The sequence below is a fragment of the Lonchura striata genome, chromosome 4 (genome assembly GCF_050655825.1).
Source record: "Lonchura striata isolate lonStrDom1 chromosome 4, ASM5065582v1, whole genome shotgun sequence".
In the NCBI taxonomy this organism is placed as follows: Eukaryota; Metazoa; Chordata; class Aves; order Passeriformes; family Estrildidae; genus Lonchura; species Lonchura striata.
The window spans coordinates 36447802-36474004 of record NC_140706.1 but is presented as its reverse complement, the minus strand read 5'-3'; the positions used below and the strand labels follow the sequence as shown (position 1 = coordinate 36474004).

General features: G+C 38.5%; 1 protein-coding gene across 2 annotated transcripts in view; it reads left to right on the top strand.

Moving 5' to 3' along the window:
• Positions 1-26203, top strand: part of GALNTL6 (polypeptide N-acetylgalactosaminyltransferase like 6) — a 437146-nt gene that overhangs the window by 342561 nt on the left and 68382 nt on the right. For both annotated transcript variants that reach the window (XM_021552775.4, XM_021552857.4), the window contains 2 exons: positions 10092-10277; positions 16593-16776. In XM_021552775.4, the coding sequence (XP_021408450.2) occupies positions 10092-10277; positions 16593-16776 (370 nt within the window). The remainder of the gene's footprint in view (positions 1-10091; positions 10278-16592; positions 16777-26203) is intronic.

Here is a 26203-nt window from a genome sequence, read left to right as displayed (position 1 = left end):
CCTGTAAAGAAAAGTCTAGTATTACCAGGTGCATTGTTATAGGAAATAAAATTCAGGAGATATGAAGGATAATTAGAAGTCTGTGGCTCCATGTTTATAGCATTTGCACTGCTAGGACTTTGAGGCTTCTTTTGGTAGGTCAGAGAAACCTCATTGGGCATCTACATGTTTTATCCTGTTGCACTATGCAGAGCATAAGTAAATTCATCACTCCACAGGAAAGATTTGGTACCTCAGAACTCAAATTCCTCTGACAGAGAGGGTATTTTTAAAAAGAAAAATATCGATACAAAAGTTGGAAGACAACTTTATTATATTCTTGATGTAATAACAAATTTCAAAGACAATAAATAAGATATTGCCCATAATCTCTTTTGTGTTTTGAAATCTGAGTTTCAAAGTATATTTCAAGGGCTTCTCTTACTTACATCAAAAATCCTGTGCAGTCAGGAAAAAACCTCACTGAATTCTTGAGGAATTCTTGAGGAAAAGGAGTCGCTTCAAGCTGTATTTAGGACCTGACCAACCTGTGGTGGTTAGCACATAGAATGGAAAAGCACTACAGAAGTACAGTGCTTTCAGTTAGTTGGGAGGTTATTCAAAGATTCTGTGAGTGGATGGCCATATTCCAATACTTTTAGGTTTTGGAATATTTTGTCTAAGGTTTGCAGCACGTTATAATGTCAGTAGAATTACTCTTGGAAATACGTGTTCAGTGTAGGGAGCAGTACTAGAATCTGATGCCACTTAAAAAGTAATTGCGTGTGTTCTGTGACTCCTATTTCCAGTCCTCCCAAGGACCGGTGTTACCGTCCTCTGCAAATATAAGGTCAGTGCCATCCTCACAGTGATGTTTTACCAGTTCTCCAGTACAAACTGTCCTTGGCATTTGAGAGGTTAAAAAGAGTGTAATGAGAGAAAACTGTTCTCTGGAGACAACACCTATTGCAAAAGTTAGTGATATATTTTGGAGGAAAAGCTAAAAGTATGTCAAAGATATTTTTAGGCAAAACAGAGAAAATGTCAGTCTAAATACAGGTCTCAAAATCTACAAGGCTGTTTGCAGTGTTAAAAATACATTACAAAAGGAAGTGCTGCTTGACGGGTCATCATTTACGATTTTTAAGAATCAATATTGTCAGGATACAAAATTGTGACTGTGACAGAAAGAGGATAGCATGTGTGAGTAATGTATTGATCTTAAAGAAAGTTTTTCTTTCATGGATTCACTTCCAAATAACCTTCTAATTGGCCTTGCTACCTGAAAGAAACCTCACAGTATACTTCCCTTGGGGATGAGTTACTGTATAAATACCTCTGTAGTAAATAGACCTGTTAAAAATAATCAAATTTTAATGCACCAGGGTCACTCTTTTGACAGGTCTGTGCTACATAATTGTGTTCAGAGAATGGCCTATATGAAGAAATTCTTCCCAGTTTGGTTGAAGTTTATTCCATCAGCCATGCTGCTCTTGTGGTAAAGCAATTCCAAGGAGCAAAATGTTCTGCAAATGAAGGAGCCTGCTATCAGCTGTAGGAACGACATGCTACCATAGTACAATGCCATTGAATGCTTCAAGAGCTACCTCATACAGTTGGCAGTTGGAATAAATCCATTTAAAAATCTTTCACTGTTTCCTTATAAGGAAGGAAAACTTGGAGCTGTGTCAGCTATCAAGCCAGCCCTTGATGCTTATGAGGTGATTTGACGTACTGTGCTGCATTACTGCAGTCTAAAAATCAAGTGTTTCACTTCTTTTCCTGTTCAAAAACCTGAATTAAAAAGTACCTCAAGAGTTTAATGATGCTTCCATGACATCTGTGTAAACAGTCACCACACCTCATCTCTAGGTGTTCAATAACCCAAACACTCCTCTTGTTGACAAAGGCACTTCTCTGCTGGTGACAGAATGACTGGTAAGTCACAATTATCTGGGCTCAGGGAAGCGGAACAAAGAAGTACTAGGGTCTCTGCATGTCTCTATTGAATGTCTCTATCGTTGGAGAAGTCTCAGCCAATCTAGCTTGCCTCACAGATTCTGTAGTCCCCATCACTCCTTTCATGACTATATGAAAGCCCATGAACAACAAAACAGATTTGTTCAGAGAAGTTTACCTTAAGTCTATCCTGAATGAAACCAAGCTGTATTCATTTGTTCAGCCTCTTGCTCTTAGTAATGCTGACCTTTCCAGGTGTGGCAAAAGAATGTGCATTTACTATGGAGTTTGGAGATTCTTTCAAATTTAACAAGCTGTAGTTAAAATTGAACATCAAAATAAGAGTGCTGTCTGGGAGTTCATCATTGAAGGGCAAGGAATGAACAGAACGACTGCACACTCAGGATACTCCAGAGCCTTTTAGCCTACCATACAAGGACTTTGAGTCATTATTAACATCAGAAAAGGAAACCACATTTTAGCTTGGCTCATTATTAATATCAGAAAAAAAGAGATTGCATTTTAGCTTGACTCAAGCCAAACATCACAGCCAAAACAAGTTTCCGAGTGTTTGACACAAGTGTCTCTGTAAGCAGTGCAACTTCCAGATGAGCAATAAGTACATGGTGATCTCAAGTGATGGTAGTCTTTGGTGTGCAAAACTGTTTGGAAAGAATGGGTTATTTAGTGCTAAAATAAGATGGCTCCTGGCTAATTGCTATTAAGTAGATATTAATTTTTCTCTTATTTGTCAGTCTGTATCAGAACTTACCATACCCAATAGTTTCCACACTACCTGTCTGCTTCTGGAACTTCTTGTTGTCTGGAATGGCTATGGAGCAGATGCTAAAATCTGTTTGACAGAAAACTTCCCCATCCTTCCTCCAGATTTCCTTAGTCAGGGCTAATTGGCAGAACAGCTTAGGTAAATACTGAGGTCAATGTTAGTTATTGGTAACTTGCATAAAAAGACAATGTGCCCTCACCAAATATGTGTATGATACAAAAACAGAGACAATAATTGACACATTAAATAATATCAGAAGCTCAAGGATCAGGCAAAAGAAATCTCATTAAGTTCAACAAGGAGTGATAGTTTCTACACCCATAACATGGAATAACTCCATGTGCCAGTAAAGATGCAAACTGGCTAGCTGGTGTTATGTAAGGACCTGCAAATGTTGTAGTGGATACCAAGTGAATAGGAGAAACTGTTCACCTTGTGTCACCAGGAAGACAAACTGGATTGGGCTACGCTAGGATGAGATTAATCAGAAAAAATTAAATTATGTTTTTTACAACGTTGGTTCTTCACAGAGCTGCAGTTCTCCATGCAGTTTGGGGCTCTGCAATTCAAGAAGGACTACAGCTGGGGTCAGCTTAGCTGAGGACTGGAAGGACTGTCATGGGCCAAAAGTATGTGACCTTTGAGAAGAGGCTGAAAAACCTGGGCTTGTTTAGTCTGGCAGAGCAGTAGCTGAATGGTGATCTAACATCTGCCCACAGTAACTTGAATAGGAATTGCAGAGATGGCAAAACTAAATTCCTCCTGATACTGGCAGATGGTATAATACGAGGCAACAACCCCAGGATGCAGCTTGGAAAATTTAGTTTGGACTTTACAAAAGACTTATTCACAAGAACAGTAGTGCAGCAATGGATTAATTTACCCAGAGTTATAACCAGGGGACTTGTCCTTCTTGTAGACTTTGACTTGGCTATGAAAAGTGGCAGCTGGCTTGTTATAGACTGTGCAATTATTCTGTGTTTAACCAGCACTTCCAATCAATAATCTGCAAATAAGAAACAGAGGGAAACTAGAAGAAAGGAATATGATGTACCCAAATTCATAGGCTCGCCTTGTATTCTCTATTCAGACTGTTTTGCCTTTATGGTAGCAGACACACAGGCAGTGAAAGTAAAAAGAATGGCAATGCACTGGAGAGGGCTATTTTGTCAATTGCAGCAGAAAAAAAGGAATAACTGAATAAGCATAGGCCACTCAGTTTCCCTTATTTTCTGTCAAGCTTAAGTCAGTCATCAAAAGATTAAGTTGTTCTGAGAAAAAGGTATGTTCAAGGCTTCAGGAAACAAAAGGAGGATATCCTTGCTAATTTTACCTGGGAAGATAATACCATATTGGAGAAAGGGACACAGTAAGTTGGTGGAGGTTCTTCTCATTATGAGGGCCATGGAGGGTGCATAAGTGTACTTGCCAGTTTGTGCATATTGGCACAAAGCTCTTTGTTGATGGCCAGAGAGTTAAAAATATAGAGAAAAATCTTCTTGAGCTGCCCTCAAAGAAGCTGGCCTTGTGGCTGTTGCAAGGCAAAATAGCCATTTTACTGCTTTAATTTTCACCACGAGAAATAGTTTTTGTGTTGTTTTACTGACCTAAGGCCACAGACTACTATCATTTTGGCCACATTGCTTCCTCCTATATTCCTCTGCTGAGATGACAGGAGAGGCCAATATACTTTTTCTATTATTATAAGGGTTTTTTTTGGACTATTTTCATATGGTTCATATTGGGAATTCCAGAGCATGGAATTACATACTTCTCAGTCAATTCAGGTTAGAAGTAAACAGATTTATTTCAAATTATTTATCCAGGCATTTAGCAGACTCTGTTACTGCCCTTCATTATTTGATAATTTACCAGTCAGTGATCCTTAACAAAAATTGTTAGTACTTTTGAGCAGAAATTTGAGGTGCTGCAGATGTGCAGGTCTCTGTTACAGGAGAAGATTTGGGGTGGACTTGTCTGGCTGGACCAAAGTGGGACTTAACAAAATGCTTTATTTTCTTTGTATTTTCCTTCCTTTTTCATGGTCCATACTGCACTACAAGCACATCCTGAAGACCAGCTCTAACTTTCATGTAATATTTTAAGTCTCCCTGATGCATTCTCAATAACCTTGGAGGAACATTTCTTGTCACATGGAAACATGGGTACAAATGTGATAATGATATACTCTCTGTATGCATCCCAAGGTGAGAGAAGAATTTCAATTCTGCTTCTTTACTACTACATGTTTGTCTTCCTGACAAAGATAGAACCCTGGTTTCCAATTTATTTCTGGGCACCAAATTAAGTAAATGGGTACTCTGCTTGAGTAGATCTTTAATTATTATGACCAAGCAATTGTGTCTCTGCTATTATTTTAGAAAAACTTCTCCAGACTTTAAATTAAGACAGAGGAGACCCATGCAGAACAATTACAATGGAGAATTTGTTTACAGGCTGTCACTAGGAGAGACATAATGCTTCCCTTTATCATCACCTGTCAGAGCAGTGACAGCCTGCAAACAACCTGCCTAGGCATCATTCTTTGTCACTGCTTGTGCCAGCTCTTGCCCTAGCAGGTGCCTGGCATGTGTCAAACTTAGGATTCAGGGATTCATTTGATCAGCACTGTAAAGAAAAGTGTGAAGTATTTTCTTTTAAATTGTGAATTAAGTATTTGCTCCACTTATCTAATGGAAGGGGCTTTGGCTTCTTTGTATGCAAAAAAAGTACCATTTATAGCTTACTGTAGAATTTAAATACTGGCTTCTCTCTCATGCCCAATTCTGAAAGTGGAATTTATATAATACTACAGAATATAAATTAAACCATCCTACCTCCCTGTTCTATTGTCATGGTAAATCTGTTCAAATGGTTTCCTTTGGTAATGAACGGGCAGAATGTGCTGTCCTCTGGACATTTAAATGTCTTTTTCTTACAAGTTGCTTTCTATTTTACATACTTCATTATAATTTCTTTAAAGTAATTTCTCTAGAATTACAGTTTGGTGCTGACATTGATTCATGCATGCTTACTTGTCTACTTGAGTTTGCTTAGTTGTAAATATATATATGTAACATACAGGGTTTGTGTGTGAGATGCTTCTTCTGCAGATAGTAACAAAATAGTTGGGATCTGTGAGAAAATGCAGTTGTACTATAGGAAAGAAAATATTTTGTATTCTCTTCTGTGAGGGAAATGTAGGGAGTTCTGTTAAAAAGGGAAGTTTATTCTAATAGATTCAGCAAAACACAAGATTTTTAAAAGCTAAATTTGTTAGTAAACACTGATATTATTTGTTAATCAAAAATGGGACTCAAAATGAAAGATATATTTTTACTATGTGTATATTGATAGTAGAAAATACTACAGTTTTCTTTAAAACTACTGCTGTTCTACTGTTGCTGGCTGTTATTCTGTGTTTATTTTTGCTTTTAGAGATTGGTAAAATTGGGAAAAGATAGTGCCTCAAGTCATTGCAGGACAAATTAGAGTATGAGATCACTTTTGCAATGATTTAAGTTTAAAAAATTGTTAGTTATGGATCCAAAAGGGAATTTGCTTTCTTCACCTTAGGTTTGTTCATTCTCACAACCATACTGGAGTTGGTAATTGAAATAAAATACTTTGTGATTTTTTTATAGTTATTTTAGCTATTGACAATTTTTTCCCAAATAAATTCCCAAACCACCTCCCTTGCCATATCTCAAAAATAAAGATACAATAGGTATTCTTGCAGGCCTCCATTTGTTGTGACTTACAGTTAGGATATTTCTAACATGTAACTGGTTTATAAAATGTGGATACCTTACGTGTCTCTAGTAATCCGTATACTTCAGTTTGTATGTAGAGCTGATCTTTTAATGTCACTTGTCTAATTAAGCTGTATAAAATTCACAAGTCATTACTTTTGTTTTCTTCATTACTATTTCCAGATATGTCTAAATGAGGATGCATTTAGAATTCTGTGTAAACAAAATGTGTAAATTTTATTTGTGTGTTTCTGCTTTTTTTTTTTTTTTTTTTTTTGGACTTGTTCCTTAGCAACAAGGAGAAAATAATAAAATCATTCAGTCACGGGACTAATTGAGTAATTGAGTAGATGAAAATAATTTTGGGGTATATAATTTTGGCATCAAAAGATGTGCTGGATGTTTTAATGAAATTCTTCACAAATCAGGTGACATGCTGTCTAAAATGCATGAAGAGCTATCTGAGAGGGAGCAAGGTTGTACAGAGATTTGTTTGTTCCACAGAACTTCAGTGAAAGAAAAAAAAAATAAAATTTGAGAGACCTTTTTCCTAAGTTTTCAAGGAATCTAAAGCAATGGAAGAACAGTGTGAACTACCATAGATTTAATAGATTTCAAACTCCAATACAACTAATGACAATCAAATCGTATTATTCAACTCTATTGTTATTTAGCAATTGATATAAGAACAGAAAAGAATGTATCATAATTTGATAGTTTACATCATCTTTCCCTGAAGTGTTTTCCTGAGAAGATAGGCACTCAGCTTTCAGAATTTGCTCACTGAAAGATGTGGAAGGAAAAAAATTAATTCCTTTGTATGAGACTGAATTTCAGTGAATTAATTTGGCTCAAGACAAGTGATAACAATCCGAATGCATGAAAAGAGTGTGTTTGTATTAGTTCATTTAAACAGCAGTGGTTGCCACTGCCTGCTGTAAGAGTCTTACCCTAACCATTGTGACTCCTAACTAGTGAAGGCCCAACTCATGTGCCTACAGGTACCAGAGAGCCTACCAACACCACAAACAATTTGGATTGTCCAAGAAAGGCTCCTGCTTCTCCCCATCAGAGCATTTAGATGCTTTCTTGGTAGCTACCTTCACCTACAAAAAGGGAAACTGCCTAAAAACAGGGAAGAGTAAAGCAATTTGTCTAACCCCTAATTAAATTCAGTGCTATGTAGTAGCTGGTCAACTCTCTGGTCAACTAGAGTCTCATCAGTGAACCCCTCTCTGAGGATAGGCAGGTGATGATGGGGGATTTGTGCTATAGCCAAGGCATTTAGTGATTGCATCCAGAGTTGGAGAGGTGTGTTCTGGCTGAGCAACCCAGTTCTTTTTTAAGGCTTGTCTGAACAATGTGCAGCAGTGTGGTCTTGCTCTTGGTGCTGAGTCCCTGTGCACTATTCAGTGCAAACAAACTAAACACTTGTGAAAAGGAGAAGGGTTAGGTGACCTTTGAGAACTACCGGAAATTTCTGGTGTCTGAGGACTAACAGAACCTATGGTACCTAAGTGATTAGATTTGATTTACTTTGGAAATATGTAATAACCTGTCACTTTGGAGTGATTTTTTCACTATTTTTTCATTTTTCATGGCTATTAGATGATACAATTTACAATATAGAAAAAAATCCAGAATGACAGTTCTAACAGACTTTCTTATATTACTGCAAGGTCTTTGTATCTTTGTTTTTAAGGTCTATTTCCTTTCTTCTATATTCCTGCGCTATGGGAATAGTCTCAATGGAGCTCATAAAAACAGAAAAACAGTTCAATAAATATACACTTTAACAGTTTTGCCTGTGGGCACAAAATGATCCAGGGCTTGAATAAACCTCAGTTCAGTCACAAAACTGAATTGTAGCTGGTAGCTAAAATGAGTCGGAGTAGCACACAGGCCTTGTCCTGTGAATATGATCGGCCATACAAAACCCTCCATTCAAGACACAGAACTTCTCTTGACATTGTTGCTGTTGGGATTTTATTGAGTGTGTAAATAGTGAAATGGGATGGGAAAAGGGATACTTCTTTCTTTCTTATTTAGGAATTTAAATGTGTGTTCTACAGTCAGCCACAGAGCAGAAAACAAAAACTTTCTATATTTATCTTAATGTCATTATTTTTGGTTTTGTCTCAGACTTGACTTTCCTCACTTGACCTAATACTTCTCCCAGGCAGTACAATGAGCACAATCCCATCTCTTGACTCAGGATATCTCCAGAGTGTTGAGTTTCTCCTTCCAGAAGCCCCAAACTGTTCTGTAATCATTGCAGTGGGATGTTCCCAGTCCCTCTTCTGTGCCAGTGTGCATCAGGATTCCTCAGTATTGAAGACTATCCCGTGTAGTACTCTTCCACTAAATACACATCAGTGTTCTACTTCTTCCTAATTTACAGGTAGCTTTGGAATGTTGTATGTGTTTGTCAGTTAGGAAAAAAGGATGAAAATAAACATGTGGAGGAAGCTCTATTTCACTGGAGCTTAATTTTATTTTTACACAAGATCCTGTATTGTCTGTGCTGTGACTTGTTTGCTCACTGCCTTAAATTTGTATGTCAGCATTATATACTCTAGGATACTGCTAAATGGAAATCCTCTTGCTTGTCCACAGCAAACTTCTTGCAATTTGTAATGATGTAAGAACAAGCTAAGGCCTGTGTTGTCCATAAAAGTCCAAAGAATTAGTAGGTGATATCAGAAACAAGCATAAGCTGGCAAAGCCACTTCCATGAGACTTAGCTTGCAATCCTTAGCATCATTAAATTTAGCTTGTCAATGGTTTTAATTATTAGAGACTAAGCTTTTCTCTCCCTTTTCCCCGTCAATGAAATAATCGTATTTTTCCAAAGTAACAAGTGGCAAGCTGAGGTGTTACAGCAAAGACAAAAAATCAGGACTTGTGTTTTAGATGTATTTAGGAAAAGGCAAAACTGTAGGGTGTTTTTTGTTGTTGAGTTTTCTTATGATTCTTAGTATGCATTTCTTGTCAAAAGAAAAGGTATTCCCAAAGATGATGTTTAGCGATACAAACAGAAGCAGATTTTGCAGATCAGACAACATATCAACTATTCTACATTTCAGCCTAAGTTTATTAGGAAGTCAGCTGTCTGTGTTTTCTGTTTCATGCTGGCATCTATTAAGATCTTTCTTCATATCTGTTTCCCATCCCATTACAAAAACAACCTCATTGTGCTAGTTTTATTTTTTTTAATTTATTTCCATGCATAGTTCTTCACAATAAATTGATCTAGGCAACTGACTTGGAAAGGTCACTGTTTATAAAATGACATACCAGAATGTTTATATGGCCCTGGGCTGCAGGAGCCAGAGAATGGATGAATATCCTGCAGCTGTTTTGGCCATTATATTGTGGATGGCAGGTTGCCAGCAACAACTGCAGCAGAGTGTCAGTGTCTTCCTTTGTGTGATAAAAGAGAGAATATTTGCACTTTCTGAACCATCTCAGGAGGATTTGTGGCAGAGTTTGGAGCACTTGAAGTGACTAAAGATGGAAGTAGATAAGCAGCTTGCGGGTTGTACACCAGCCTGTCCGTCTGTTGGCTCCTGCAGGCATGGCGCCGCTGACGCTTTTTTTGCCTTCCTTTCTAGAACATTTAAAAGAGAAGCTGGAGGAGTACATGGTCCGCTTTGCCAAGGTGAGGATCGTGCGCACCAAGAAACGAGAAGGGCTCATTCGGACCCGGCTGCTGGGAGCCTCGCTGGCTAGAGGAGAAGTCTTGACATTTCTGGATTCCCACTGCGAAGTCAACGTGAACTGGCTGCCCCCCTTGCTTAGTAAGTGCATGAGCATTCATCAGACATTAAAATCAGAACACACAACCAGAAACTGAAGCTGTGCCCCACAGTAAGCAAGAAATACACTGTATCAAAGGTTTGGAGTCCTGCTGAAGTTCTGATCTCTCTGGAGTGTCAGTATGAGAGATAATTCCAAGAAATGTGAGCAGCTCCATTTTTTTTCTTGAGACTGAAGAATATGTAAAATCTTGCAGTAATGCTTCAGCCTGTAGTAGTTACAATTTATTTTATTATTACTACTACTAAATTCACTGCTATATCTAGTATAATGTTATGTCCTTATTATACACCTGAAATGGTTTGTTATGCAGGTATTGTATTCCTTCCTAGTTTTCCACATTGCATTAAAATAGTTTTTGCTGTGGATATATCCAAGGCCTCAGTGTTAAATCCAATAGCAATAGCATTCACAACAGGAATCTCAGAAAGAATGATTTGCTATTGACTGTTGTGCTATATCCAGCTGCAGCTAACAAAGCTCCATTAGTTAAAGGAGTGGAAAGAATCAATTGCTGTAGTCTAGGATTTCACTTCTGGAAACAATGTTCTCTTTTCTACATACCTGACTACATGCAAAGTATATATGCTGTGCAAAATGAGTGCATTTTGCTACCATAATCAAAGAAAATTTCTGAGTTGCCTAATAAAGAAATTTGTATGCATTAAAAAAGTCTGCTGTAAGTACACAGAAGGTTATGGTTTCACTAATTAATGGTTATTGTTCCTTGAATTCTGTTGTTAGGACTCTTGGGCCACACAGTAAGCTGATAAAGCATTTGCAGCTACATGTGCATTCTTCTAATGAGCTATCAGTAGAGACCGAGAAAAATACTATTAACTTGTTTCTCTTCAGATCAGTAATAAGATAATGCAAAAAATTCTAAATATTTATCTTTCCTAGCTTCCATATCAAATCATGCATATATGATGCACGATGCCCTTGTTGTCCCCTTGTCCTCAATCACATCTGCATTTTTAAAAACACCTCCTGTCTTCATGTAAAACAGAAGTGTCATAAAGAAGCAGAGAGAAATCCAAGTTGAGGCCAGTTCCCCTTATTCTGTCTCTAGGAGAAGAGACCGACCCCCACCTCACCACAGTCTCCTTTCAGGCTATTGTAGGGAGCAGTGAGCTTTTCCATGGGCCTCCTTTTCTCCAGGCTGAACATCCCCAGCTCCCTCAGCTGTTCCTCACAGGACTTGTGCTCCAGGCCCTTCCCCAGCTCCACTGCCCTTATCTGAACTCGCTCCAGCCCCTCAATGTATTGAGGGGCCCAGAACTGCACACACACCCTGATGTGTGGCTTCACCAGTGCTGAGTACAGGGGGACAGTCGCTGCCCTGGTGCTGCTGGCCACACTGCTGACCCAGGTCAGGATGCCATTGGCCTTCTTGGCCACCTGGGCACAGCTGGCTCTTCTTCAGCCACTGTCAACCAGCACCCCCAGGCCCTTTTCCTCTGGGCAGCTGCCCAGATGTGCATCTGTAGGCCTGTGGCACTGCATGGGGTCATTATGACCCAAGGCCTCAGTTCTGGCTCCAGACAGTCCAGATCCCTCTGCAGAGCCTTCTTGCACTCCATCATTCATTCATCATTCATCATTCCCATCCACATTGGTGTCATCTGCAACCTGAGTGAGGGTGCATTTTATCCCCTTGTCTAGATCATCAGTAAAGATATTAAAAAGTACTGGTCCCAGTACAGATTCCCTGGGGAACAACACTTCCAAAATTCTACCAACTGGATTTAACTTCATTCACCACAACTCTCTGGGCTGGCCATCCAGCCACTTTTTTATCTGGTGAAAAGTGTGCCTTTATAAGCTGCCAGCTTCTCCAGGAGAATGCTGTGAAAGACAGTATCAAAGGCTTTACTGAAGTCCAGGTAAACAATACCCAGAGCCTTTCCCCATACCCACTAGGCAGATTACCTGCTTATAGAAGATCATGTTAGTCAAGTGGGACAAGACTTTCAAAAACCCATCCTGGCTGGGCCTGATCCCCTAGCCTGTGTGATCTCTCATGAGATAATCTGTTCCATACATCTAGCTAGATTTCACCCTGTAAAAACCAAAAAATAAACAGCAACAAAATATTCATAATTGCAGCCAGGTTGCAGTTGGGTATTGAACCCTCAACCTCAAACCAGAAAACTGAAAAGACAAGAGCAGCTGCATCAGTGCCTCTCAGTTCTGAAGAGGAATGAAGTCTTTCTCATTCCACATACAGTAGAATACCTGTAGATAACCAACCCACCAGAGGACCTAGAAATGAGTCTTGAGGAATACTGAACCCCAGAATCAAGTCTGTTTTATTTTGAAAGAAAAAGCAGAGCATTACATAAAGGACAAGTAGAAAATGAATACATATCTAGTATATTTTCCCTGTGCCCTATTTTCTAAAAGAATGAGAGAATTTTCTTATAAACTTCAGATGGCACATATTTACTATACTGAAATCAGATGACATCTGACTGCTAATAATAGTAAAGTTAATGTATGTTTTCAAGTTTTTATCTGAAGTTATATTTTGTGATTACTCAGCACTACATGTGACTGAAAGTCATTCAGGGAAGCCACAACAGAGGACATGTTGAGTGTTTATTGCTTTGAAGCTGCCCTGTTTTAGGTCTGATTGTATCTGGCATGTGTAGTGAAAAATCCTCAACAAGTATACATGGTTCAGCCCTGCTCTGGACTGGCGGTCTTTGCTGAGAGGAGCAGTGGCTTCCACTGTTCCAAACAGGTTTTGTTCCAAATGAGACCTTGAAAGTTAGAGGCTGGGGAGGAGGGTGAGGAACCAAGAGCAATCACTTAAAGATGGTTCTCAGAGCTATTTAAGTATCTAACTTACATTTTCAGAATTAACTGTCGGCTTTTAGGCCAAAGGAAGACTGAGTTATTTCAGTACTTTTAGGGTATCTAAATGGCTTTGTGGAGCTGAGACACAGTTGTTTCCAGTTACAGTCCTTTGTTTTGTTTTCTTAAAAATGGGGGTTAAATGTCTTTATTTTCTTTAAGCTTTATTTATTTTATTTCTTTGCTTAAATGGGCTCTTAAGCTTAGGTAAGACATTCTGAGATACTAGAGAGTTTTGACTGATGCTCTCTGAATAGGCAGCTGTAGTGATGTAAAAAGGCTGGCAAACAGCTGTTTGCTGTCACCCCTCAGCAGAAGGAAAGATGCAGCTTGGACTCCAGCAGCTGACAGTTCAGTGCAGTGTGAAGTCAGTTATTGCAGGTAAGAAAACTGAGCAGCAAACCAGAAAGGTGCAGGCACATATTTCCTTCTGCTGATGTTACTGCAGGAACAGTAAGAGGAGAGACGGACAGTAGATCAGTAGTGATATAGGCTACTAGCACTAGGTTTGTTAAAACAGATTCCTTCCCTGATGAAGAATTAAAAATATATCATGTTCAGATTATGCTAAGCAAGTTGTCAAAACACCTGCTTGTTATCCATCTTCATAACAGGTATATGATGTATTGCTTGACAGTGGAGAAACTGAGGGTACAAGTACTTATGGCAACTCAGAAAACAAGAGATAATTTGCTGAATCCGTCAAATTTTGTCACTACCTGTAATCATTTATTTGAGTACAACAATAAAAATATTTGTGTTGAAAAATTGCAAAAATAAGACTGTTTGCAATTTGGCATTGTTACTTTTTCCAGCCCAGTTTGAAACGTGCACTTGAAATTAAAAGGGTGCCTGTTTCTCATAGAGATAAAACCTATATTTCTGAGATAGTGACTCATCCAATATTTAAAACTTCTGTTTATTGCCACTTATGCTTACTCGCCTTGATCCTAAAAGTGCTGAATTAAAATATGTATGTATATATTGGTTAAAATTTCTTGGGAGAAAGCTCTCCCAGTTTTGGGAGAAAGCTCACTCAATTTTTGGCTTTTTCTTTGGGAGAAAGCTCTCCCATTGCTTTGGCCCAACATTCCTTAGGAGAAAGCAATGCCCCCTGCTGTTCTCAGGCTTTCCCTCAAATCTCTTAAGGTTTTTGCGTGATGCTTATCTGTTTGCTCTTCCCTTTCACTGAAGCCTATATGCAGTGAAACAATGAATGGATATTTTCAGACCAGTAGGAATCTGTAAGGGGATGAGGAGTAAAGGCAATGGAAGAGAAAGTGTAGAGCATTTCAGCTGTGGCATTTAGGAGCAGGTGGAGGAAAGAGCAGTGGCTGATAAAGGCAACACCATGTTTGCATATCTAAGTCTGTTATACCACCACCCTTCTGAAATGTAAGTTATCCCTACAGTCTTTTCTTTCTGTTTCCTAATTTCATACTGAGGCTACATTAAAGCTTAAGTAGTATGTATGTAAAAATCATTATTTTAAGCATACTGAAGGAAACATTGAGGCTGAAAGTTTGGTTACTTTGTCTTTTGTTGTGCACAACTACAAACACCCTGATTTCATCAAAAGGGAGGATTTTCTTGTGGTTCCTTATCTCTAAAATATTTTGGAGACTGAAAAGTAAGTTCTGCAGAAACACACTAAGGCGGGTAAGCATTGTCATACTTGCAGAATTCTTGAGAGTTGCAGAAATGAAGACTGGGATTGAGCTTGTGCATTGCTCAAGAAAATTTCCCCCTGACTATCTCTGCATGTGACTTGGAGATTTCAAATCCTTCAGTGTATTTAAAGACAGCAGCTTTTAAAGATGAAGAGAAGGATGCTAAAGCATTAAGAATCTACCTCTGACCTGTTCCAGAAAAATCAATCCCATTTAGTTCCTCTACTCCAATCAATTTAGAAGGGGGGATCAGAGACAGATTGTTATAAGCTCTATAACTATTAGGAGGGCCATCACAGGAAAGAGATTATGTAAAAGTGACTTTATATAATGATCACAGATAACACTATACAGTGTGCTAGTGAATGTAATTATATTTGGCAATAGCAACAGTAATGCACCCATTATCTCTGTGATGAGTTTCCTAGAATTTTGTGAGAGCCTGTGCTTTAAATTATTTCACTATTAAAGAATAAGGATGTAAAAACCTGCTGAACTTCCAGTCCCAGTAATTTCTCACTAGCAGCATTGATCCCTGATTTGGATGGTGTTTCTAAATTTAAACTTCTGAGAATAACTATAAAGACCCAGATGTTTTGTGAAAATAATCCTTTTTTCTTAACTCCAGTCCTGCAGAAGCATGGAAGCAGAATCTGTATTATTAATCATTATACCAGTATTACCTGCCCTCCTATTTAAGTGTTTTAATCCACACTCAGCAATTTGATTATTTTTAGGGTATTATCAAGCATCAGTGAAATATAAAAAACAAAATCAAAAAACTTCCACAATCAAAATTTTTCCACATAGGCCCTAAAATGTACTAAATAATATAAAGAATCTAAGCTGCCATTCAGAGAAAAAGCTTTATTATACTTGGAATTGTAAGATTTTAGGGGGTTTTTGAGGGTTCCTAGGTAGTTTTTACTGTCCTTTCATGTCAACACAGCTATAGGTTTTCTCTGTACTTCTTCATTTCAAACCATTATTCTTCTGCATAGTTCTTGATGTTGACCTATCTTCTTTACTTGTCTTTATTTTCAGAGGAGCTCTATAGGATTAAGCATTAGGATTCACCAAAGCAGACTCAGGCCCAGCTGAGCTTGCACTAGTGATGGGAATTTGATTTAGTCTCACAGTTCTAATTTTTTTTTAAGCAAAACTAAACTCCTTTCTTTAGAAAGCAGGTAAGAATAATACTGTGGAGTCTTCTCTATAACTCAAAGATTGGTACAAAAGAAGGACACAAACTCTGTTTTTCTCTTTGTGTTGGAGTTTGCCTTTAATTTGGAGCATTTGATTTTAAAGCTGATGCTCTCTACAGCCACAGGAACAGTGACTGAATGGTTGCAAGGGCTGAGATTCACACTTAGGAATAAATCTCTCTCTCAGGGGCTTCCCAAATATACTCCCCACAGATGAGGGTGCATTTTTACCATTTGCTTGCTGGCTTGTTCCATAGCTGACAGACTGGGGACTGCTCAGAACAGCAATGAGAGAGAGATGCAGAAGACTGGACTCCTGTGGGTCTCACAGGGATGTGCTTCTGTCTAAAGAACCGTAAATACTTCTAATCATTGCCCAACTGCATTAATTCTACTTTAAATAAAGGTTTGATACAGATTTGAAAAATGAAATTATTTGGGGCCACAGGGCATAGAGCAAAAAATCTTCAAACATCAGAAACCTGTGGGATTCACTTTTCAGTAATATGATAGATGGCTTGACTAGACATGCCATTTCCTATTTTCTACTTTCATTTTTCAGACCAGATTGCACTTAACCACAAAACCATCGTGTGTCCTATGATCGATGTCATTGACCACAATCACTTTGGCTACGAGGCACAGGCGGGGGATGCCATGCGAGGAGCTTTTGACTGGGAAATGTACTACAAAAGAATACCGATTCCTCCAGAGCTCCAGAGAGCTGATCCCAGCGACCCCTTTGAGTAAGTAGCGATAAAGGGGAGAGTGGGAACATGAAGAAGGGGAAGCAAAAAGTGTAACTGTAGCAGAATCCAAGCCCAGACATTTCCATGTAGGCCACTTTCTGCTAATGAAAGGTAATAGAAGAAAACACCTGGAAACTAGGAAAAATATCAAGGCAACGATTTCTAGAATTCACAAACTGTGCATGGAAGCACAGTCTGGCTCAGTGACTATACATAAGAGACAGGCACATGCTTGTAGTTAAGTATTGGCATTGGACAAGAAGTGACAGGTATTCTGTTTATTTCACAGAGACTTTATTTAATGTTTTATTTTCTGGAGATTGATGCAATATATGCATCAGCAGTTGAGTCTACGTTACACCAGCAGATGCTTTGCCTATAAGTGGTGATATGGCTGCTGTATATGCAGTGCTGTAACTTAAATACAGAGCTGTCAAACCTGAACACTGTCAAGATGATTTGTAAATAGTTTTAGATAAGACAGCCTCTGATCCCAGTATTGTAGAGATCAGCTCATTCACAGAAATTATATTCCTTCTTTTCACAAAGGTACATCCTTTTTTCTTATCTTTTAATTATTCTCATGTAAGGATCAGCCTGGATTAATCCTTATCAAAAGAGAAAGGACTGACAGACAGACATGTCTATCACACAGGCACATCCCAGCAGGGATGCCAGAAGGGCAGGCTCTGACACTTGCTAACCCTGGCTGAACCTCCACACTGTAGGTTATGTCAGTTATGTCAGTATGTCCCAAAGCAAAACCTGGAAAAACAGCAACAGAAGAAATGGGTCTCTGACCCTAGTATCCAGGGAATGACCAGCAGGGAGGAGTGTGGCATTTGTGGGCTCATTTTCATTTTTCTACTTAATCCTTTTTTGCTTATCTCTAGCCAGGCCCTTCAGTCTTCATCTTGCGTTAGCATAAGTGCCAGTGATGTACTTTACATCTGGTGCCAATGTGACTACTTGTTACTGATCAGGTGGGAGATTCAGTCAAGCCCTGCTTTAGCCTCAGATTTTTCACAGCAGTTTAAATTTAGTATGGCCCACACCTAAAATCACTCCAGCCTTCAAGTTCTAAGGATGGCAGATCAGGTTTATTATAAAATTAGTTATTTATTGGATAGGCAACAACAGACAAAAGGCCTTAAACAGAGGTTTTATACTTGTTACACAGTATAAAATAAAGAGAACCAGTAGATTACATAAAACAGTGCACAATATTGAGTTGCCTATATTAAAGCTAACCAAGAACTAGTACATAGGAGTCAATATAATTTACCACCAAAATAACAGTAGTGTACAGAGTCCTTGCACTCGGTTCCCAGGAGAGTAACCTTAAAGTAGGCTTTCTCCATTTGTGGAGAAAGCCCCACATATTTCCAGGGAACATGCAGAAGATTTCTGCCTTGTGAAAGTTTGGTGTAGCTTTTCTATTTCGTAAAGCAAACTGTCAGTCAGAAATTCCTGCTTATCTTTCCAGATCTCACTTCCACAGCAAAATATCTATTGACAGCTGGAGGCATTTACTTTCATGGTGCCAAAAAAGTCACTGCAAGACAAGCTGTCTTCATTGAATTATTTCACCGATTAGCAAGCTCTCGTGAAGGGCAAGATGCCCTGAGTTATTTCACCAGCTAACAAGACACAGATAAGCTCTTCAGAGGGGCCCTGCCACACCATTCCACAACAGAGATGCAGCTACTGCAATCCCATAACACTCCAGAGCTGCTAGGTCTTCAAATGCTCTAAGTCTTCTTGGTCCTCTGAGCAGTTGTAGTTTCTTGGCACTTACTGAAAGTAACCTTTATATAATTTGGTTCAGCATTCAAAGTTTGTATAAGTAAAACTTCTCTATTGCCAGTGTAGCTGCAGAGTTGCTTATCAGTTGTTTCACATTCACTGATTGTAGTGTGCATCTTGTAGAATCTTGTTGCAAAGACAAGAGAGGACTAAATAGGAATCTTTCATAGGAAACTTCCTAGAAAGACAAGGTTTTGTGCAGTACAGAATAGATGCAGTGGTTTTGCATGAACTGCTGTTCCACTCAGCATGGCAGCACTTGATACCCACCTTGTCCTGCCAGCGTGAGACACAGGCAGATAAATGACTTCTCAAGGAACAACGTATAGTACAATGCAGCCTATAAATCTCTTGTAATCTGAGTAGCTGTCAGGTGGAAAGACCCCCCTGTTCTTATACAAATCAGTGAGAGTCTTCCTTTGTTTCCTCCATAACAGGATGCACATCAGAGTGATGCTGCTGGAAAAGCAGTATTGCTCAAAGGAACCATCATATCTGCCCCCACACAAGCCAGCAGGACTGAAGGCTGGCTGAGCTAGGACGATATGCTTGCTTAAAAGTACCCTCTGCCTAAAATTGCAAATGAGAATAGATATGTTTTTAATAATCAGTATGAATTGTGCTTAGGGGAAGGATAATTTTCTAATTCAGAGTCAGTACTGCTTCTCTCCTAGGGCCTTCTCTGCTGAGACCTCAAGTTTTTAATACCTTGCTTACAACAAATACAGTAAACTTTGCAAACCATTTTACCTATCAGTAACTTAATTGACCAAGACAGATTCCATGAAATAAAAGATACAGAACAGTTTTCCTTTAGGTATATATGCGCTAAAACTAGAAATTGCTTCAGCCAGCACCATAATTATTATGCTACTATTTTGTAAGCAGTAGGGACTTTTTTTAATTTAGGTTAAATATTTTACTGTTGGTATTGTAATAGTTTTATTTCTTGCCAGCAGAGTCAGATCTGAGATGATCCCTAATGAACTGGAAAATTGCCAGCATTTTTAGTAAAACACCAGCAAATAATAGATACATGATCCAAAAAGTCTGCTGATGAGTTTTTCCCCTCACTTAAAATGCCAACGCAGTATATGTGTGAAGCAGAAAAGGTCACATCAGCCTAAGAAATAATGTACATAAAATCAGATCAAACTACAGAAAACCTAAGAGCAGTTGCTGTATTATCTGCATGGTACATTTGCTTTCCATCTGCACAATCAAAGTACTGCTGCAGCAGACACCAGCAGCATGTTTGCAGCTGACACAACCAGCTGAAATGTTGGCAGGTAGGCTCTTGGTATGACAGAAGCACGAATCTTACTCAGCTCCAATGCCAGCTCAGCTAGTGTTCTGGAATTAATCTTTTCCATGTTTTAATTTTTTTTAATAGTATTCCACTGTGGTCAGTTTTGACCAGGTGCTCTCCCATTAGATACCATCTATCTCAACATGGTCTTCCAGTTTGAAATCCCTCTTGTGAAGAAGAGACATTTTCATCCATTTGTGGTGTGAGTGTAGTCATGATTTATTGTTCCTATGCCTGCAGTGCCACTGGGGCTGCATCTCCATCCTTTGCTGTGACAGAACTTGGAGCTTTACTGCAGCTCTCAGCTTTTTCAGATGTACACTCTCACCCATTCTCAGGCCCTCTGCAGTTGTTCACAACAAGTAGCTTTACACCAAGATTTAGCTTGATGTTTGTGACTTTAAGACTGTAAAATGCTCTCAAAAGCTTCCAGTGTCAAATTCACGTACAGATGATGTACTAGCACCAACTGGGGAGTCATATTACAAATTTGTAACTGCACTTGGATCAGGCAGCATTCATGCACAAATTTATCAGTTTGTTCACATATAGTTTGTCATTGGTCATGCCAAATTTCCCATAGGTTTCACTGAACCGAACTACAGCCATTTAAAACGTATTTTCAGTCAAAGCTCCCGTGTGAATTATTGGATATTTTTCTATGCTCATTGTAGCATATAGGAAAGTTTAACAACTATTCCATAAATGGATCTCATGTAGATTTTAAGATCAACGAGTTTTTTGAAAGATCTATGTGACTATTTTTCAGTATATATTGAATCCTTATAGGCATGGAAGCTGGACTTCTCCTCTAATAAGGTTGCCTCCTCATCCAGTCACTAAGTCTGTGAACTCCTTGATTTGCCTTTTTCATGTGCCACAGAAACAAGGGAGGTTTTACATTGCATTCAGCTGATCTGTCCCAGTTGCAGATCATCACAATGACTAGCGATTTTTTTCTTGCAATTTGTGTACAACTACCTGGATATACTCTGAAGGGTGCTTAATGCTGTTTTCCTCTGCTGCATCTGGGTTTGTGCAAACAACTCATATTGGTGTTGTGAAGCACCAATTGGTGGGAAATTGTCAGACAATTGTGGAATCATGATTATGTCAGGATGATGCTCACTGTCTTGATCCCAGGATCAGTGATCATTCAGCAGAACTGCAGATCACTTGGGATGTTTTATTCTAGTCTATAAGCAAGGAAGACCAGAGATGTTTATCTGCTTTGTGGTAAGGGTCGTCTTGTCATCTCCTGCTGGTTCATTCCTCTGTCACGGCAGAGGTTTGAGAGCTTGCCCTTACAGGATACATAGGTTTGGAACATAAGAGCATGCTCCTCTGTGGCTGTTCCTTTCCGTGGTGCAGCCCTCTGGTCTCCAGCAGAGTTTGCCTAACCCAAGCAATCGTCACTTAAACTAATGGGATAACCTTGTTACTATAATGTACTGTGATATACAGCATGTCAGTTTATACAATTTAATAGCCTGTCTGAGCTAAAAGCTCTGTGGAAGTTCAAAGTGGAGGTTCGACATGCTCAGGCCTGCTGTGGATGACTGCTCTTTTATTTCCTAGCAGCACTTACATTACATCAATTCATGGTATCACATGCCTGATCTGAAAACTGGCATCAGTTTCATGCCAGCTTCAACACACTTTTCACCAGACAAGAAAACATCAGTGCAACTCAAAAAACTATTTGGATGAGGCTGCAGAGTTCCTTGGAGCAGATTTATGTTGATGTAACTTTATGATGCAGGAAGGAGAGAAAGGTGCAGGTGAGACCTAACAACATTGCTATTGAATTGCAACTCAAGATGGAAAATTTAACCAATGAGAGAAGTGTTGTGGTATTTACTGGGTGCCAAGACTCCTAGCATCTATCTGAGGAAGTTAGGAGTGTTTTCATGTGTGGCCACTCCCTACTCTCCAAGAGTTCTTTGCCTTCCAGTGTAGAGCTGTGATCTCCAGACCTCCCTGGAGGGAGACAAAGCTGAAGAGACACTCTAGCAAAGGACTAGGACAGTGGTTTTGCAAATACTGGACTATTCAAGCAAGTAGAAAAAACTTTGTAATAGCTGACATTTTAGTTCCTATACTCAGTTTCTTATTTATAATATAGAAATAGAATCACTCCACCATCACAAGGCTCTCACAGTAATAGGAGCCACTTATGTTTAATGGATGTACTTTTGGGTAAAATTTTGGACATGCTCAAGGGATAAAATTGGTTGATCAGTTCATTTTTCCTTTCCCTTGCATCACAGGCTCTCAACCTTGAATGTAATTTATGACCCTAATGTAGCTAGTTGTGTGTAAAGACTGGAAGGTTACTTGACATTTTCTGTTGAATTGCGTACCTAAAATCACATTATTATTTTGCAAACTGTCATCCAGGTGCTGGTTTTTTTTATATTTTATATACTCTTAGAAATACTCTTTTTCTGCAGCTCCTTACTTTCAGTATTTAAATACATACTTTTTACAACATGTTCATACAAAGAAAGTCTTTGCTAAGACTACATTTCAAATCTGACAAGTACTTTTACACTTTTATTATCATTTTCTGAAGTTTAGAAAATGCTTTGGACAGTGATTTCTGTTCTATAGCTCCCAGTACTTTATAGCCTATGTCTTTTATGGCTGATTTCTGCCTATAAACATATTATAAAACCTCTCACAACCAGAAACAATCATCTATTTTTTTAAAGCCTGAGTGTAATCTACTCTTTTGAAATGTTCAGCAGGAATGTTTTATGCAAAGGCATTATTCTACAGTGAAGCAACCAGTGCTAGTTTGTGTAAGTTACAGTCTTGATATATTGTTTTGACAAGCTATGGTCTGTAAAAGACTGCTAGTGGAGATAACAATAGTGAATATAAAAATACCTTTTACAAACTGTCATCTGCCCATGGCCTCTTGAAATCTCGGAATTTTTTTTCAATTAGAGATATTGACACTAACACAGAATTTTTGGGTATGCATATGCTCATATTTAATCATTTTCTCCTGTCTTTGATAGGATTTCATTGTACAGGTACTTACAACCAGTACATTTTCACTGAGGACCAGTACAGAGGAGAGAACTCTACAGAGAGTGTAACCTGTCAAAATGAAAAAAAAAATCAAAGATAAAAAGCTGCTGCCAGTTTAATTTTCATTTTCAATCAAGGAAATCAATCACTAATCAAGTTCTTCATGCTAGTTGAATTGGGTAGATTCAGATTTGATACATAACCTTTCATTGAAATGGTCATTGTGGCTCATGCCACCCAAGACAAAAGAGTATTAATTTTGTCCCTAATGCCTAAACTTGTATTTCCAATTTTCTTTAATATTTGGGACATCATAATTAGAATAAAATGTAAACACCTTGAGTATAATGCTTCTAGAGCTGTTAACCTGCTACTTCACACAAGTATGAACTTTGGAGCTTGACAGTATATATATGCCCATATGCAGGGGCAGATTCACAAAATGGGTTAGGAATACTACCAGTAATTAGAAAATTAAATAGCTTTTGGGCATGATTTTAATACGTCTTTACATAAAAAAGACTAGGATGGTGGCCAAGATGAAGACAGAGGTATGTTGCTCAGTGCATGCAGGTGAGCTATTTAAAACTATCACCATACTGTTGATACAGATGGTTTCACTTTCAAAATTATGAAATCTTGTCTGAACAGCTTTCCATAAAGAAAAATACGTCACCTTTTTAAAGCAGTTCTTTCTATTCTTATTTCTATGTTTAAAACCATTTTCTCTAGAATTTCCATGCAGCATTTGGTGGCACCTATTGATTCTAAGAAAGAGAAAAGCAACACCCTTCTCTTACATTTTAAAGTGTTTATCAGCATAAATTTGGGAGCAATTTCTGCATCCATTGGGTCGTTGTGGTTTATTTAAAGAATGATCTGCTGATGCCGAAAACCTCAATCTGGTGCTGCAGTTGCTTCCAACAGAAGAAAGTACAAAGGCTGAACCAATTAATTTTATGGAATCACTGTGTGCCAGTCCACTTTCAAATGTGTCTGTTGATGCAAGTTCTATACCTGCTCATTGGCCCAGGTTTATTAATACTCTTTAGCATCTGTCCACAGTGGGATGTGTGTGTCATTTACCCCTTGCTCTTTGAGAAACTCCACAGTATCACAGTGCTTTTCTCCAATGCCCATGGTTCTTTTTTCAGAGGCAGTGATCAACTAAGCATGACATAGAAGCATCTTCATTTGCCAGTATATACCTTCTGATTTTTTTGATTCTGCATGGAATAATTCTGCCTGTCCAGCTATCTTGGTGTAGCCCTGAGGTAATGAGATTTTTCTGGCTTCCACTCTGAAAAAATTAAGCTGCCAATGCAATGTGTGCTGGAGGCATGAAAAAAGAGGAGATGGGAAAGAAATTTGTATATACTCAGTGTTTCAGTACTATTCTTACAATATCCAGTCAGAAACTTTCCTGCCACAGCTTTAACCCATTCAAATTTTTACTCACACTACAATGGGAGCAGAGCTTTTAAGGACTTGAGGACTCGTGTCACGTAAGTTCATTGTTCATTTTCAAGTAAGTTATATTCTTTCCTTCAGCCTCTCTTAATAAATAATGTTTTCTAGCTCTCCAATGATTATCTTTGCTCCTCTGTGGACTGTTTCCATCCTGAGAGCATACTGCACCAGCTAAAATCTTACCATTGCCTGGTGGAATAGATGGGTGACTTTGCCTCTCTCAGAGACTATGTTCCTATTTACATTTCCTTGACAGTATTGATTCATGCCACGCTTGTGCTCTGGTGTAACCTCCACATCATTTTCTGCAGAGCTGGTACCTAGCCAAGTATGCATCATCCTTCTCTTGTAATTCAGATTTTACATGTGTAAAGGCAAGGCATTTATATTCATATCTATTTCAAGTGCCATGTCCAAAAGAGTGATCTGTCTTCATTATCTATAGATCAGTGTGATATTTTATATCTGCACATTTGGAAATTAATCTTTTTTTCCTTTCTTTACTTCACTTTTCAATTTGCTAAGATTTTAAAATTCGATTTAACCCTCCAGTTGTTTGCAGCCTACTGCAATATTACTTGAGCTTTATTTGAGGTTTGTGCAAATGGCAAATTCTGTTCTAAATCCTAATTATAATAATGTCTGTTTGTTCAGAAATCGAGATTTTTGCCAGAAATGGAGACCTGCAGAGTCCCTGGCTTTCCAACAATCCATTTTCTCAGCCAGAAATACAACATGTTCTACTGTGGCCCTTGAAAATTTGTCAGCTTCCTGCTAATCAAACCTTTATAAAATGGTACCAAAGAATTCCTTCACATCCTGTAGATGGCATCTGATTTACAGCACAATAGCAGCTTGCTCTTCAGGTCAATTTCCAGCCTTGAGATCAAGGCTAGGACTTCATGGGCACATGTTCTAGTCTGATCCAGTTTTGCAACAAGCCCTCCACTCCATGGAGCTGCTTAATTGTACCATACAGATTTTAATGCAACACTGAACTGAATCAGATACAGGACAATGTCTGCAGATGATCTCAAGGCAATTTACATTTTTATTTTGGATTATAGGATATCAGCAGGTTTTGCATCTCTGTGACATTAATTATGTACCTTCCATAATTCTGCAGTTTTTAATCCTGGCAATTTATCTGTGAATCAGGTTATTTATCTCAGACTTGAGTGAGAAAAAAAAAGTGAAAACATATTTTGTTTACAGTCTTAGGAGAGTTCAGTATAGGTATTGACCTGATGAGTACCTTATTTTGAATTATCCCCAGACAAACTAGCATCTGTTTCATTTTCATGTAAGTAACCAAAATAGCATTCTAGCTGGAAGACAAGTTTTTGTCAAGAGGCAAAGGTAAATGCCTCCTCCAACCTGTGAAGTGAACATTATGATAAATTGATAAACCACCTGAAATTTGCTGTTAGTTTATCTATAAAATGCTATGCATGTCTCTTGATAGACCAGGAGTAAATGGGACTCAAAAGAGTTAACATCAGTTCTTTGACAAACTACTAAGACAGTATCCTTTGTCAGGGAACAAGATTCTTATCTAAACTTTACCCATTTCAAAATGTACCTCTTTTGTTTGTGGGAAAACAGCACAGAAATATCTCTCCAAGTGAATTATTTGGAAAATCAACCCCTGTGATGTTTTCTGTTTTTAAGATGGTGTATCAGCATTATTTTCAGTGCTGGAGAGGCTCTGTAGGCATGAAATTACAGAAGTCCATTTGCCCCCTACAGAGTATGAGATGCCTGCAAGGAGAGAGGAGATCCCATGCCCTCCACTCTCCT